The 16,732-nt window shown below is 45.7% G+C and overlaps 1 protein-coding gene across 5 annotated transcripts in view; it reads right to left on the bottom strand.

Moving 5' to 3' along the window:
- The window catches only part of ANAPC1 (anaphase promoting complex subunit 1), a 117,843-nt gene extending 106,349 nt beyond the window's left edge, over positions 1-11,494 (bottom strand). For 3 of the 5 annotated variants that reach the window (XM_053313517.1, XM_053313530.1, XM_053313525.1), the window contains exons 1-6: positions 11,270-11,486; positions 9,319-9,555; positions 3,961-4,122; positions 2,209-2,260; positions 1,921-2,024; positions 1,026-1,108 (exon numbers count right to left, since the gene is read on the bottom strand). In XM_053313517.1, the coding sequence (XP_053169492.1) occupies positions 1,026-1,108; positions 1,921-2,024; positions 2,209-2,260; positions 3,961-4,122; positions 9,319-9,531 (614 nt within the window). In that variant the 5' untranslated portion in view covers positions 9,532-9,555; positions 11,270-11,486. Of the gene's footprint in view, positions 1-1,025; positions 1,109-1,920; positions 2,025-2,208; positions 2,261-3,960; positions 4,123-9,318; positions 9,556-11,269 lie in introns of all 5 variants that reach the window. The other 2 variants (XR_008320729.1, XM_053313539.1) reach the window with 2 other exon arrangements.
- Between the last annotated feature and the right edge of the window lie 5,238 nt (positions 11,495-16,732).

Raw genomic sequence — 16,732 nt, 5'->3', positions numbered from 1 at the left:
ATATACCACCCTTCCTAAAGAGGCTCAGAGCAAGCCACATAAACTCAAGAACCATTTAAAAGCAGATTAAAATTAAAACTAGATATCATTAAACAGTTTTCATTTAATTGTAAACCACCCAGAGATGCAAGTTTTGGGCGGTATAGAAATATTTTAAATAAATAAAAATAAATAAAATTAAGAGAAAGGTTAAAAAGATGGGTCTTCCTGAAGGCCTCTGAGGAAGATAATCCTCCCATATCCACGGGCAGCGTGTTCCACAACCTAGGGGTGACAACTGAGACGGCCCGATTCCAGGTCGCCACCAGATGAACTGGTGGCACCCGAAGACAGACCCCTCCTGATGATCGTAGTGAGCGGTGGGGATCTTGTAAAGTGTTAAATTCTACCCTGTCATGGGTTTGGATTGTGTGGTTTGATCCATTATGGGTTGATGTTCAAAACACTCGGTGACAGATTAGACCTGGTGACCTTTTCACCCAGTCTGGTTACATGGTTCTGGACTTCTTTTTAAATTATTCCAAATCCATTGTGTACACGGATTTCAAGGGTGAGCTATTATCGCATTTGCAAAGCAGTTTGTGAAGTGATACCGAGATTCATTTCAGCTGACTTTTGGGTGGTCAGTGACAGGGTGGTAAAACAGGAGACGTTATAAAAATTGTTGAATGCCCTTTAGTTAGCAATTTTCAATATCTATAATGTTACCTGTGGTAACGTTAGAATTTACACCTTTAGGATTGAGCATTCCATGCACAGTGTTAAAAACAAATAAAGTCAACCTAATCCTTCAAGTCTAAGGGCTAGAAGATTAGGGCTGTACAGAACTTCCTAGAGGACTACAAGTAGTCCAAAAGTCACCAACCTGCTGTACTACAACAGCTGGCAAAGCTGCTCACTAGTTAATATTCTCAAGCCACAATTAGAGCAGATATATGCAGATTTATACCAACCAATCACATACTTAAAATATTAGCTTCCTTCCTTCTACTTTCTTACAGGCAATGATCACGCACATGACTTACCTGTTTGGACTGAGAGGCACTTCATGTGAAGAACTACTGCGTTCAAACAGCAAACCATATTTTGTTGGCCAGACATTTGCTACCTTTAAAAAAATAAAAGTGCAGAAGTATTCAGCCAGAGAACAACCAAATCATTTCCCCATCTGTGGGTTAAAACTTGCACAAATCAGATGCATATGACAAAGCTGCTTCTCCACAAACAATGCAACACAGATCTAGGCTACATTATACACCTGAGAGTATTCAATATTCAAATAATATTAAGGATGTGATCCCATGAACATTTAATTGGAAGAAAGTTCCACTGAATTAATTGTTACTAATTGCATTTGAAGTAGGAATCTCCAGAAATGGATTAACTTCCATTTAAATAAGTTCAGGACTGTGGTGAAAGATTTAGCAATAAACTTAATTAGAACCCTGCTCAAATCAAATAATGTTACAAAGAGAAAAAAGGTGAGGAGGGTGGCAATGAAAAGTTTCCATTCAGATCAGGATAATTTTAACTCTTACTCACTGCAGGGTCAAGCAAGGAGAAACAATCCAAAACTCCAGGTCTGTTGTTGTATAATGGCAACATTATTGAATCAGAAGCTTGTAACAGATGCCTCAATAAGAGGTATAGTTTTTCCCCTCTTGAACTTTGTAAAGCAACATGCACAGTGATGGTGCTATACATGACAGATGGCAAAGTACATACACGGTTAAAACTAGGTTTCCAATTAGAACCAAACACCCAGTTCTCAGACTTCAGTCCCCAGATGTTGTTGGACAGACCCAGAAAGGCCTTCCACCCTTGATTTTCTCTTCTTCTGAAGAGAACTCCTAGAGGAAAACGTTCAGGGGAACGAAAGGCACTGTAATTTCTCTGGATTTATTTTTCACACACACTTACCTGAAAAGGCAAGGAAGCAATGTAATCTTTTCCTTCAATGCTGTGGATATTGATGCAAGAGCTCTGTAATATGCAGATACACTTTTCTACTACTTCACTGCTATCTGAAATGGGAGATGGAGGGCAGGAGTAACAAGCATGATTTTAATCATTTTTCAACTAGCTGTCTAACTTACAAAACCAGATTAAATATCTATATATTTGTTTTCACAACAAACATTGTTTTGAAATGGATATTGCCTCTCAAATTCCAGACCTCAAATAAACCAATGTAAACATGAAATTTACCTTCTGTTTTGTCCAGCTTAACTTGGGGTACAGAGAAATCACACCACAGTGCCTGAAATCAAAGTAATCAGAGCGGAAAGACACGTAACCACTTTTGTTAACATATTTTGTAAAATACTCGTTTCACAATCCACAATCCAATAGACTAAATAAAGCCTTAGCTTCTTGAGGCTATATAACATACACACACACACACACACACACACACACACACACACACACACCAGCTAATTAAGGTTATGTGATTTTTTAAAAGAGCTGCATATTAAAGGTGGTGTTCAACATCCAGACTAACTCTGTGCTGATGCACGAGAGTTCTGTCACACGGGAGAAGGGTCATCTCCTCTCCTTGTCTCTGCAGCTGCCTCCCAAAACTATGTCCCTGAGAGTTTCCCAGTTCTCAGGGACAAAGCATTGGGAGACATAGGCAGCCACAGAGGGGGCGGTGAATTGCCAAAAATCACACCCTTCCCATGTGACTGAAAACCCCAATGCATCATATCATGCCTGTCTCCTTCTCTCTGCCCATAACTAACAGCAGTGGGAGGGTGGAGATTGAGATGGAAAATGGCTCACAGGGAAAGAATTAGCTTCCACCTTGTATAAAGAATTAGCTTCCACCCTAACTGCACCCTATGTATACTTGGGAGGTTTTATTATTCTATTTATTTTACATTTTATATCCCGCTCTTCCTCCAAGGAGCCCAGAGCAGTGTACTACATACTTAGGTTTTCCCTTACAACAACCCTGAGAAGTAGGTTAGGCTGAGAGAGAAGTGACTGGCCCAGAGTCACCCAGCAAGTATCATGGCTGAATGGGGATTTGAACTTGGGTCTCCCCGGTCCTAGTCCAGCACTCTAACCACTACACCATGCTGGTTCTCCTGTTAGATACCCAGCAGTTTTTCAGTCTTTTAAAAAAAATGACAAGAGATTTTATCATGGATCTCACACAATGAGCCGGGTCTCACAATCAGTGAGAACCGGTTTCTACAGCAGAGTGGGGAGAGCCCTGGGTGGCCAGATCGGCCGCCCACACGATTGCCGGTTCCGTGACGGAGCCAGCGGGGGCTGGGGAGCTCGTGGGCCGCACGGCCCCTGGAATCTCCAGTATGCCCTGCACAAGTGCGCAGGGCATACTGGGGAGACCCCCGGAGCCAGGAGGAGGTTTTTTGCCTCCCCTCCAGGGGTTTACTCATGAGTAGCCACGGAGCGGAGCCACGCCGTGGCTACTCACGATCAGGAAGCCCAGGTTTGTGGAGCGGACTCAGGGGAGGGCTACAAAAGCGGGCTAGCCACTTGTAAGCCACCAAGCTTACCTACGAGCCCGGTGGTTTACACAAGCAGCAAAAATCTAGCAGGCTAGACTCTCCTAGCCTGATTTTTGCTGCTCGTGAGAATAGCCCCAATATGTAGTATGGTCTTGAAGTACTTATGTAAAAGTACTCAATCATTTATTTCACTGATTAGATATGCCCTTTTAAAGACACTTAACAAAAGATTGTAAGATACGGATTATATTAATAAGAATACAATTGAAATGCCCCCTGCTCTTCTCTGGCCTTTCAATGCAGAGCCTGAATTAAAAGGCCACATGACCAAAGGACTGTAATTCTCTACATCTTCGATTGGGTGTAAGTCCCACTAATCTCAATGGGACTGTCTCCGAGCAAGTGTATGGATAACTGTGGTCTATGTTTCTTCTACAATGTTCAGCTCAACAGGTTCTATAGTACTTTCAAGTTTCCTTACCTGCAGAACAGGGCTGTCAACGGTAAATGCTTTATAGACTGCAGAAGCTCGATGTTTACTTCCTTTGCTCCAAATGACCATATTGGCGGCCACATATAGTTCTTCATCATATTCCACTTCTTCCCCAACATCACTGATGCCCTTCCTTAGCTGCCAACTTTCCTGAAGGAAAAAAGCGGGATAAGGAAGCATTACAAATAAAGATCCTAAAATGCCTTCTACTCAATCACACCCTTGGTACTAAAGGGTTTAGTGCCAAGGGTCTAGTCAGACAATTATGCTGTTTCCAGATGGAGAGTGTTTTTGTGGAAACTTTCTTCTGCTCACACAAAGGACCAGAGAAGTGGGGTTAGCATCCCTGCTAACTTGGCAAAGAGGCACCTTTTAACATGGTGATTCTCTTTATTTAGCAGGGGAGAGTAACTGGCCCAATTCACCCCCAGCACAGTACCTCGAGTGACTGTTGCTGGTGTCTATCTTGTGTTTCCTTTTAGATTGAGAGCCCTTTGGGGACAGAGATCCATCTTATTTGTTTATTATTTCTCTGTGTAAACTGCCCTGAGCCATTTTTGGAAGGGCGGTATAGAAATCAAATAAAGAAGAAGAAGAAGAAGAAGAAGAAGAGAATGTGGGTGATCCACACTCTGCAGACCTAGTTGTCTACAATGGCTAGCAGCAGTTCTCCAGGGTTTCAGAGAAGGATCTTTTCCAGAAATACCTGGAGATGCTGGAGACTGAACTTGAGACCTTCTGCAATCATTTGTGTGAGCTTTAAAATATTATTTTGTGTAATAAGAGAAGAGTCTTAGAACAAATGATGCTGTTAATATTGTAAAAACTCACACTGGTCAATACCATGTGACAGAAGATACAATCTCTAGAGCAGAGGCAGGCAACCTTGGCTCTCCAGGTGTTGGTAAATTACATCTTTCATCATCTTCAGGCACAAAATGTGGCTGGGAATGATGGGAGTTTTAGTTCAACAACAGCTAGAGACAGAGGCATCGCTAGGGAAGAGGGGGCCTGTGTTCGCCCCTCTCTCTGGTGGCCCCTCGGAGTGAGGGAGATAATGAAGAAAATAGGGAGGAGTAGAGCTGGGGGGGCGAGTTCTTTGAACCCATTTGCTCAATTATAGCTACACCCCTGGCTGGAGAGACAACGTTGCCTCTAAAGGATACCAAGCCTCACCAGTGCAATCAGTGGCAGATCAAGTAGCAAGTCTTGCAACCATAGATGACATCCTGACAAGTCAACACAACAACCTTCAGTTCTATTCCACCATTTTCAACACTTCTGCCCATTTTATCAATATTTTGGAATGAGCAATGGGATGCTCACTAAACTTTATCTCAAATAATTGAAATATGTATCTCATATTCGCATGATTTAGTCAAACAGGCATTTATTTATTTATTTATTTATTTATTTATTTATTTATACATTTGTATACCGCCCACAACTTATGTCTCTGGGTGGTTTACAACAGAATAAAAACAAAGTAAAACATTCGTTAAGACAAAAATGAGGGGGGGGGAGACACACACACACACACATTACAATTTAAAAATTTTAAAATAATATTTTAAAACAGCATTAAAACCATTAAAACAACATTAATTAAAAGCCTAGGTGAAGAAATGTGTTTTTAAAGAGTTTTTAAAGCTGTCAGAGATGGGGAGGCTCTTATTTCACTAGGGAACGCATTCCAAAGCCTCGGGGCAGCAGCGGAGAAGGCCCGTCCCTGAGTGGCCACCAGACAAGCCGGAGGCAGCTGCAGACGGACCTCTCCAGCAGATCTCAGTGGGCGGTGGGTTCATGCAGAAGAAGGTGTTCTCTTAAATACCCAGGGCCCAAACTGTTTAGGGCTTTATAGGTTATAACCAGCACCTTGTATTTTGCCCGGAAACATATCGGCAGCCAGTGTAGCTCCTTCAATACAGGAGTTATATGGTCTCTCCGAGATGACCCAGAGACCAGCCTGGCTACCGCATTCTGGACCAGCTGTAGTTTACAGTCTACATACAAGGGCAGCCCCACATAGAGCGCATTACAGTAATCCAGTCTGGAGGTTACCAGCAGATATACCACTGTTTTGAGGTCATTCACCTCAAGAAACGGACGCAGCTGGCGTATCAACCAAAGCTGATAGAAGGCACTTCTGGCCACCGCCTCAACCTGGGACACCAGGGAGAGGCTCGGATCCAGAAGCACCCCTAGACTGCGTACCTGTTTCTTCTGGGGAAGTGTGACCCCATCCAGAACAGGCAGATCAAAATCATCTCTCGAGTTCCGACCCCACACAATGAGTACCTCCGTCTTAGCCGGATTCAGTCTCAGTTTGTTATCCCTCATCCAGCCCATCACCGACTCCAGGCAGGCATTTAGGGAGGTTATGCTCTCTCCCGATGTTAGCATCCTGATCCCTCATCCAGCCAATCACCCTGGTAGCACCCTGCACCAAATCTCCTGATGATCTCTCCCAGCAGTTTCATGTAGATATTAAACAACATTGGAGACAATATGGAGCCCTGGGGAACACCATACCAAAGTTCAGATTTTGAAGAACAGCAGTTTCCAAGGGACACCATCTGGAACCTGCCCGCGAGGTAGGAGCGGAACCACTGCAAAGCAGTGCCTCCCACTCCCAACCCCCTCAGATGCTCTAGAAGGATACTATGGTCGATAGTATCAAAAGCTGCCAAGAGGTCCAGAAGGACCAACAGAGTCACACTTCCTCTGTCAATTGCCAATTGGAGATCATCCATCAGGCCGACCAAAGCAGTCTCCACACCATAGCCAGCCCAAAAGCCAGTTTGAAAGGGGCCAAGATAATCAGTTTCCTCCAAGACTGTCTGTGAGGCCACCACCTCTCAATTACCTTGCCCAGCCACGGAAGGTTGGAGACAGGCCTGTAGTTGTTCAAGTCCGAGGATTCCAGGGTAGGCTTCTTCAGAAGTGGTCTAATAATTGCCTCCTTAAGACAAGGAGGCATCCTATCTTCCCTCAGAGACACATTTATAATCTCTACCAGGCCTTCTACAACAACCCCCCTGCCAGATAATATAAGCCATGTTGGACAAGGGTCAAGAGAACAGGTGGTAGGCCGCACCATTCCAATCAGCTTGTCCACTTCCTCAGGAGTCACAAACTGGAACTGATCCAACCTAATCACACAAGAGGAATCGCTGGACACCTCCACATCAGACACTGAGGTAAGTGTGGAGATGGAGTCTAAGTCAGCCCAAAAACAAGAGATTTTTTCCACAAAGAATTCATTAAACACATCACAGCAGGTAATCAATGGTTCCAGATTCTGATTCAAGGGAGGAGGGACACTCACTAGCCCTCTCACAACCCTGAACAACTCCGCCGGACGTGAACTTGCGGGTGCAATATGGGCAGAAAAGAATTGCTTCTTTGCCGCACGTATCGCCTGAGCATAGGTCTTCAAATGAGCTCTATGTTGCAATCTGTTGGATTCAAGCCGAGTCTTTCTCCACTTGCGCTCCAGTCGTCTACCTCGCTGCTTCAGCCCCCATAGTTCTTCCGTATACCAAGGAGCCAATTTTGAAGCAGGTCGGAGAGGACGCTTAGGAGCAACCATGTCTACTGCCCCAGTGAGTTTGCTGTTCCAATTCTCCACCAGGGCATCAACAGGATCACCAACAGAATCACCAGCAGAGCCAACACTAAATCCCTCCAAGGCTTCTTGAGCCCCTGGTGGTGCAGTGGTAAAATTGCCGCCCTGTAACCAGAAGGTTACAAGTTCGATCCTGACCAGGGGCTCAAGGTTGACTCAGCCTTCCATCCTTCCGAGGTCAGTAAAATGAGTACCCAGAATGTTGGGGGCAATATGCTAAATCATTGTAAACCGCTTAGAGAGCTTCGGCTATAGAGCGGTATATAAATGTAAGTGCTATTGCTATTGCTTGCTATTCTTGAAATCCTATTGGATCCAATAACCTTCTCGGGCAGATCATCCTAATAGGTCCCTCGCCCCTGTGAACGAGTCCGACCTTAACCAGACGGTGGTCTGTCCATGACAATGGGGAAATCACAGGATTCCCCACCCACAGAACACCACCCTGATCAGAGCGAAAGACCAAATCAAGCGTGTGACCAGCAATGTGCGTAGGCCTCAAGACCACTTGGGATAGGCCCATAGTCGTCATGGCTGCTATGAACTCCTGAGCCACCCCAGACAAATCGGTCCCAAAATGAACATTGAAGTCCCCCAGCACCACAAGCCTGGGGGACTCCAACACCAAATCTGAGACCAAGTCCATCAGCTCAGTTAGGGACCCTGTTGAGCAGCAGGGCGATCGGTACACCAACAGAAGTCCCAGTCTGTCCCTGGTCCCCAGATTTAAGTACACACATTCAATATGGTCCGACACTCTAACAGGAATCCTGGTAAGGGAAAGGTTATTCTTATAGACCACAGCCACTCCACCTCCCCGCCTACAGTCCCTCACCCACTCCTCAACAGAATAGCCTGGAGGAAGAAGCCGGGACCACACTGGGCCCCTAGTCTCCCCCAGCCAGGTCTCTGTAATACATACCAGGTCGGCACCTTCATCCAGAATCAAATCATGGATGGTTTCTGATTTGTTCTGGACCGACCTGGCATTACAGAGGAGCAAGGTGAGGTTCCAAGGATGATCGGCACTGCTCCCCAAGGTCAAAAAGCTGGCAGGACAGCCGGAAGGGGAAACAGCTATTAGATTTCCAAGTCCCCTTCCCCTGTAACGGCCCGCTGACCTGCCAACGTTACTTCTTCTGTTCCCCACCACGACCGGAATGGCCGCCCCACACTCAGTGGACACGCCCCCTGTCTCCCCATCTCCAGTTAAGCCCAGACACATTCTAAGATTGTCTCACCCAGGACAAATTAAAACAGAAGCTCCACTATTAAATGCCCCCCCCATACAAATACCTAGGCCAAGAGACCTGGCCCTCGCTGTCCCCCCTTTGGTGGCGACCCCACCAGTGGCAGGCCCACCACCACTGACAGAAGCCTATATAGCCCTGAGCAGGCAGCTCTAGGCAGATGGAATGCAGGAAACTGCCACGTCACCCTCCTCCCCCGGCCCAATCCTGCAAGGCCTCACCTCAGCACAGCAGCCAGTCCTGGGGGGCAGATAACAGACGGGGGGCAGCAGGACAAGCAAATAGGCAGGCACCCAGTCTCACACCCTGGGGTCTACCTGGGAGCAGATGTTGTCTCTCCTCTTGTCTCTCCTGCAAGCTTCTTCTTCTTAATACACCCCTCCTGTTCTTTATTCCTTTTGTCCGTTGCTGCTCATGTTGGTACACATGACACACATAGACGTTATAAGCCTGAAATGACCCTCCTACCTTGTGCTTCTCATGGATTGTAACTTCCTGAAGGGATCCTACCAAACCAGCTGCTCCATCTGATGACCAAAGTTCTGAGGCTGGTTGGAGCTGCCGAAGTTGCAGGTTCAGCGCATTAGGATGGTGCTTGCAGTGGTCACGGCCAAAAGGGACAAACTCCTGCAAATCCCCTGCTGCAATCATCGTTACCCTCTCTTCATAGATGTTCGACATGAGTTCCAAATATCAACATTATTTCTGAGACAAGACAAAGAGACAAATTGGAATAACTTAAACTGAGACTTTTCAGCACACACACTCTAAGGTGGCAACTAAAATTGCTACCTCCATTTATCAACAGCTTCCGGGTAGTTTAACCAAGGATTTGAACCAGGATTTTCCACATCCAAACCTAACTATCATTTCATTGCACTGGAAATTATCAAGCTACACAACATCCTGAAAATGTTAGACCAATGTCGGCACAAATTTTTATGCCTAATAACTTGGAGCAAGTTTTTACAGTAGAATTGCCTCAAACCGTAACATATAAAGAGATACAGTACCTTACAGTTCCTATTATTTTCTACTTGCGAACTGATAGCTAAATTAAACACTGAAGTGCATAACACACAGCTTGTTGGTGCCAACTGCAATTTCCTGCCTGGGGCAAACAGCAGCCACAGGGCAGGGGCAAAGGGTTAAAGCCCCCTCCTCCCAGGCCACAGACCTGATCAGGCCTCCCCATGGCTGTTATTTGGGAAACAAAAGTTAGGCATGGCCAATGACATGTTTCACATAACATGTAGGATGTCGGTAGGGATATATTTGCGAGTATCCTTGGGGATATATTTGAGCAACAGATATTGAATGGACAACTGACAGCAAACAGTTGATTTTGCCGAATTGATGTAATTTTAATTGTTGTACTTCTTTTGGTTGGTTGGTTGGTTGGTTGGTTTTAGATATTGCAGTGTTGAATTTTGATGTACGCCACCTTAAATTATTATTTAAGAAAAGTGGGGTAAATGCTATATGTTTGTGTATATAATACACACACACATATTTATTCTTTTCTGAAACAATAACTCAAGGAAGCTTACATCAGAAATAAACAGCACAGTATCCAACAGTCTTGGCACATCCTGAATGTGTACCCCATAATGTTTACCTGTGTGTGGGTGCACATATGTACATACAGTATACTGGTAAACATTCTGGGTAATTTAAGCTACTCCTTAGCCCTCTTCAGCTGCACTGCTGCAGTTGCAATTCCTAATCTAGGAGCCAGTGTGGTGTAGTGGTTAGAGTGCTGGACTAGGATCAGGGAGACCGGAGTTCAAATCCCCATTCAGCCATGATGCTAGCTGGGTGACTCTGGGCCAGTCACTTCTCTCTCAGCCTAATCTACTTCACAGGGTTGTTGTGAGGAGAAACTTAAGTATATAGAACACCGCTCTGGGCTCCTTGGAGGAAGAGCGGGATATAAAATGTGAATAATAATAATAATAATAATAATCACTACAGGGTGAAGGGGGGAGGACTTTCTCCCCCCACCCCTTCCAATGCATGCTGTATGCTCTGCCATGCTTGTTATTGCTTTTGTATTGCTGTTTTCCCCTCAAACAACAACAGTTGCTACTTGTCTCTTTTGTACATGACTCTGACAGCTCCAGCCAAACGCGTGGAATACACAGCTCCTGTATTTGAAGAAATAAATGGAAAGGAATCCGGGATTCCACTCCACTCGAGTGACGACTGCGAGCAAAGAACTGGAGAAAGACAGCTCGGCTGAACGAACGAGTGAATGAATGGATGCGTGAACGAAGAGTAGGGGTACTGTTTGGGCGAGAACTTGCGCATGCAGCGTGGAAGCCAGCCACTGACGGATGGTTTGGCGGGGAAAGGCGGGAACGGGACCGGCAGCGGAGCGTTCAGAGGGAAGCCCCGAAGGACACGAGCGTTCACAAACCTGTGTGACACAGGAAAGCACGATCGGCGGTGGGCCCGGACTCCAGCGGCTCCTCCCCGTGTCTTTCCCTGAAGAGCCGCAACAGTCCCAGCAGCAGCAGCAGCAACACTAGCAGCGCGAGCTCCCTGCAGGTTCTCAGACGGGCGCCGCCATCTTGGGACTCCCATCACCGCCCGCGACAGCCCATGGGTGGAACCAAACCCAGACAGCTGTCACTGTCGCGCGCTAAGACGAAGAGTAGGAATTGCGGCTGCGCAGCGGAGGAGGCGGGGGAGCGTGGAATGCAGCCTGGGTGCCATCACCGTGGCAACGGGGAGAGATGGGGAGAGGGAGGAACGGAATCTCATCGTTGTGATGGCAACGAGAGGGACGGCCCTGTGCCGTTCCTGCGGCAACCGAATGGAAAGGCCAGACCCTCCCAGACGGAGGCTGTCCCAGGGCTCTGAGCAGAGCTTTGCCATCTCTGGGTGCTTTTCAGAAGACGCTCCTGCCCGGAAGACGCTCCTGTTTTCTCAGGCGTTTAGTCCAAATTAATTTTAAAGTGTTTATTTTTATTCTGTAAAACTGTTTTTATTGTGTTTATTCTGTTTTTACGTCTGCTGTATTTTAAATTACGTGCACCGCGCCTAAGGATGCACGTATCAGGCCTCATATAAACAAACAGAATGCTGGCGACTGGGGAGGGCCCAGCTCTTGTTGAGTCTGTATCTCTGCAGGCTGCCCTGGGCAGAGTTTCTGGAGAGCGAACCCCATGGAACTCGCTGGGGTTTATTCCCAAGTAGGCATACCTTGGATCAGTGGGGCTCTTACCCCTGGATTTCGGGGCCGAAGTCCAGGGCCTCCACACCCCCTTGGGCCCCCAAATCTCATCAGTGTGTCCTGGGTAGTGTGGTTGCTGCTGGGCGGCCAAGTGTGGTTGTGACCTGTGCTTTAGAGACAGGGGTGGGGGGAGTAGGGAAAATAATATATGGGATGGGAATATGTTAGGTTGCATGTTGAAATGTTTCTGCTAATACATATTTGCATAAATATACCTGTTTTATATTACATTCTTTTGAATTCAGTTGCTGTTTGTGCCCTCAAGAATCCATGTGTTAAAAATACTGTGTGTCACAGTGTGTGTGCAGGGAGGATGCTTAACTTGCAGGGTGGGGGGCTTCAAAGGCCTTTAGGGGGCTCCAAAGGCCAGGATCCAAAATTACCTAACTGAACTTCTGCCTTGGATTGGGATGCATAGCCTGCTGAATACATGCAGGTTACTAAGTACAGTAAAATGAGGGGGGACTCCTCAAATTCAAGAGGGCAGAGGCGTAACTATAGGGGGGGCACGTGCCCCGGGCGCCATATTTTCTGGTCACGTGGGGGGCGCCGCCATGACCAATTTTTTTTTTTTTAATTTTTAATTTTTTGTTAATACAAATGTTTCCTGCTCAGTGCAGCAGCGCTGCAGCAGTCAAGGGAGCGCGTCGGTGCCCCCTTCCCCACGAGCGGTCCCTTCCACACCACCTGCGCCCCCCCCCCATTGCTTTGCTGGCACCTGGCGGCCAGTCAGTGGCCTGGCTTGGCGGTAGCGGTGGGCGCTTGTGAGGAAAAACCTAAGTATAATGTAGTATGGGGGGCGGAGGGGCACTGTGGGGGGGCACCATTTCAGTGCTTGCCCCGGGCGCCGTTTTCCCTAGTTATGCCTCTGCAAGAGGGGGGTGACTGAACCCCTGTACTCTGGGGTAGTAGAATGGATTGTATCACTGCAGATGGAGAAATCACATTTTTAGCATTCCCCAACATTTTGAGGAGGAGAAGAAAATCCCTCCAAGATCAAAACTGGGACCATCTGCATGCAAAGCAGGTGCTGACAAGCTGCATGCATTTGGAGATGCCGGGGTCTGAACTGGCCCTGGCCCTGGGACCTTTTGCATGCAAATAAGTGCTCTGTGTTTGAGTTCTAGCTCTATCCTTCAGCACTTTCCCTCCAGCTGGGAGTGGGCTGAGCTAGAAGCTTTCTCACTGATGTATTCCAGCGTGGTGTAGTGGTTAGAGTGCAGGACTAGGATCAGAGAGACCGGAGGTCAAATCCCCATTCAGCCATAAAACTAGTTGGGTGACTCTGGGCCAGTCACTTCTCTCTCAGCCTAACCTACTTCACAGGGTTGTGGAAGAGAAACTTGGAAGTATGTAGTACACCGCTCTGGGCTCCTTGGAGGAAATTTTTTAAAAATAATAATAATAGTTTTCTGTCTGCATTTTTGTTAAATTATGTGAGGAGCATTCAAAAATATGATTTCCGTGCCTTTCCCATATGTAAACGGACTAGTTTTCCCATATGTAAAAGGACTAGTTTTTTAAATAAATGATGTCAGAGCTTAAGTCTGCTTGGATGTTACACCGTTTTCGACAGCAATGGTTGAAAAACAGTAGAAAAGTATTTCATGGGGAAGATATAAGGCTGTTACCAGCTTTTGTTTATAAAAACCCTGGCAGCTTCAGTGCCTGTAAATGTGCTGAGTTCATTTCTTCCAAGAAAAATGTTTTTTGGCTAAAGAACCAAAAATTGAACCAAATTTAGTCCAGTTGTAGAGACAGTGAAAGGAAAGTAGGCTGATTACTTCTTACTAGAACAACTTGTTTTTTCACGTGCTAACCAAGTACCTGATTAGACTTAGAGGGAGTATCTGGGATATAAGAGTGTGGATTTTAAACAGTGAGAAATGGAACACTGAAGTTGACGTCTGCACATCGAAATGTCTGTTCTTTATTTGTTGTTTTTAATTTTATTTTAATCTATGCAATAAAAAGGTCTAGAGAGAAGAATTTGTTGTAGATCCATTATGCGTATTGCGTTGCCAGTATATAGACTAATTCAAAGTTTAAAATAATAAAAGTGAACATACTTGCTTGTGGACTTCCCCCCCACAAGTGTATGAAGACTGTGGTGGGGATGTCTTAAGAAGCAGTTAGAAGTGATGTAAAAATTATTTTATCTTTTGTTCTTTCCCCACTTTGAATTGGAAATAAAATACATTTTTTCATAAGATATTATTTGAACTCTTCATTGCATTGCACATAGGGGTGGCAAGAAGTGGGTCATGTTTCTAAGTGGTAAAAGTGCTGTAAAATCTGTCTGAAACTTGCCTTCTGTGAGTATAAGTAAGCAACTAATGTTCAGAGTTGTGAACGTCTTCCTGTCTCTTTGTAAAAGTAGACATTCCCTGACACATTATTCCTTTGTTTCTCTGAATGGCACTCCGAGCAACATTGTCACAGCAAGTATTTTACTAAGAGCCAAAAAAGACAGAAGCACACATAGTCTTCCCATAAATATACCTCACAACTAAGACGCATACTAAGTGCCATCTTTGTTGTGGGCAGAAAGGAGAACTGAGTAACTTCATCATGTACCAGAATAATCCATGCACTGCTGCAACATTTGCCCACACTGAAATATGAACTCACAATGAAGACTTCATAGGAATAAAAAGACTAAGCCCATACTTTTCTAGCACGCACAATCACATAGTTGATCATATAATTGAATGTTTTGTTTCAAATGAAAAGCAGAGAAAAGCCAGTAACAGCATGTAAATGTAGATCCATGCCAATTTTAGGTCACTTACATGTTTCCAACTGTGGCTTTTTTTAAAACCAGTTTTTTTTTTCCATGAAAACATAGTAGAGTATAGTGCTTGCTAAGTAGTTCATAGGTGCCAAAAGAAATTCCATGCGAGACAGACGTCATCACCACTAAAACATGAAAAAAGTTGAAGGAAAAATCATTGGGAAACAGCCTTTTTTCCTCCTCACCCTAAATACAGAGACGCAACTACTGTGCGTCTATGAGGTCATTCACACAATCAAAAACTTTGTTCTACCTGAGTTTGGGAGCTGTGTGTGCTCCCAATTTTCGGCTGTGTGGAAGTAAGGAAAGAGGAAAACCTGGGTAGAAGTGATTGTGTGGAATTAAGGTAGTAGGGAAACCTGGGTAGCTTTTCCTCCTCCCTTGCTTCCACATAATCACTTCTACCAGGTTTTCCTCTTACTTTGCTTCTACACAATCAAAAATTGGGAGCACATACAGCTCCCAAACCTGGGCAGAACACAGTTTTGTATTGTATGAATGACCTCCATGACGTTTAAACTTAAAATGGAGAGGCTGCTTTCAATGAGTCCCATCACTCTCCATATGTTACTTAGGTCTCTTCTTAGTAGGAAACCATTTGAGAATCTCTGGTATGCATCTGTACTTTTCCATTGATTTAGGAACACTGGAGCGCTATTTATTCAGGTCTATACTCTGCAGACAAGATGATAGGATCTGGGGCTGGGGGGTGGGGAGTGTACACTCAACCCCATATACCCAGTGTTCTTAAGGCCTGCAACAAATAACTGCTTCCAGTACAAACAGCTGCTTTCTTTGGGGAGTATTTCTGACAGGAAAATGAAGGGGGAATACTAAATACCTGGGGTGGAGCCACCATTGAGCAAATGGGTTCAAAGAACCCAGGCTGCTGGCAATTGGGCCGTGGCTGGCACCCAGCCACGCCCCCTGCATCTGAAGTCTGAAGCAGGGGGAGTATCTTTCCTTACAAACAAGGCCACGCGGCCCCATTTGCAGGCAAAGTCCCCAGTCAGTGTTGTGTTCACAGCACAGCCGGAGCGGCTCTTCCTGCCTAAAAGGAGAGATCCATTTGCGAGCTAAACCAGTTATTACAGTAGTCCCTCGACCTATGAACTACTCGACAACCAACGTTTTCGACTTACGAACGCCAAAAAAGACCGGAAGTAGTTGGCGGTTTAGATTTGGCTTCCTCGACTTACGAATTTTTAGATGCGGTTTCCTCGACTTACGAGTGTTTCCAGACCTCCGTGGGTGCGCTTTTCGACCTACGAAAATTTCGACTTACGAACGTCCGTTCGGAACGGATTAACTACGTAAGTCGAGGGACCACTGTATTATTCTTTTTTATTCATTCATTCAATTTCTATACCACCCTTCCAAAAATGGCCCAGGGTGGTTTACACAGAGAAATAATAAATAAACAAGATGGATCCCTGTCCCCAAAGGGCTCACAATCTAAAAGAAACATAAGACAGACACCAGCAACAGTCACTGGATGTACTATGTTGGGGGTGGATAGGGCCAGTTACTCTCCCCCTGCCAAATAAAGAGAATCACCACGTTAAAAGGTGCCTCTTTGCCAAGTGAGCAGGGGTTAGGCAGGGAGAGCTGCTCTGGCCACGCTGTGGCGGGATTTTGCTTGCAAACGGGGATGCATGGCCGTCCAGCCCTGCCCCCTGCATCTGACATCAGATGCCGGGGCAGGGCTAGGGGGCTGCAGAGGCGGGCTGGACCCAGGTCACTGCTGGCCTCCCTCCGCCCCTGTCAAACACCTTCCTATTTACTTCCTGCATGCCAAAGTCCCAATTCCAACTGACATTTCCCCAAAGCTGCTTGTTGACCAAAAAGAG

The sequence above is a fragment of the Hemicordylus capensis genome, chromosome 1, assembly GCF_027244095.1.
Source record: "Hemicordylus capensis ecotype Gifberg chromosome 1, rHemCap1.1.pri, whole genome shotgun sequence".
NCBI lineage: Eukaryota > Metazoa > Chordata > Lepidosauria > Squamata > Cordylidae > Hemicordylus > Hemicordylus capensis.
Note: the sequence above shows the minus strand (reverse complement) of the source record. Positions and strands in the feature narration are given on the sequence as shown.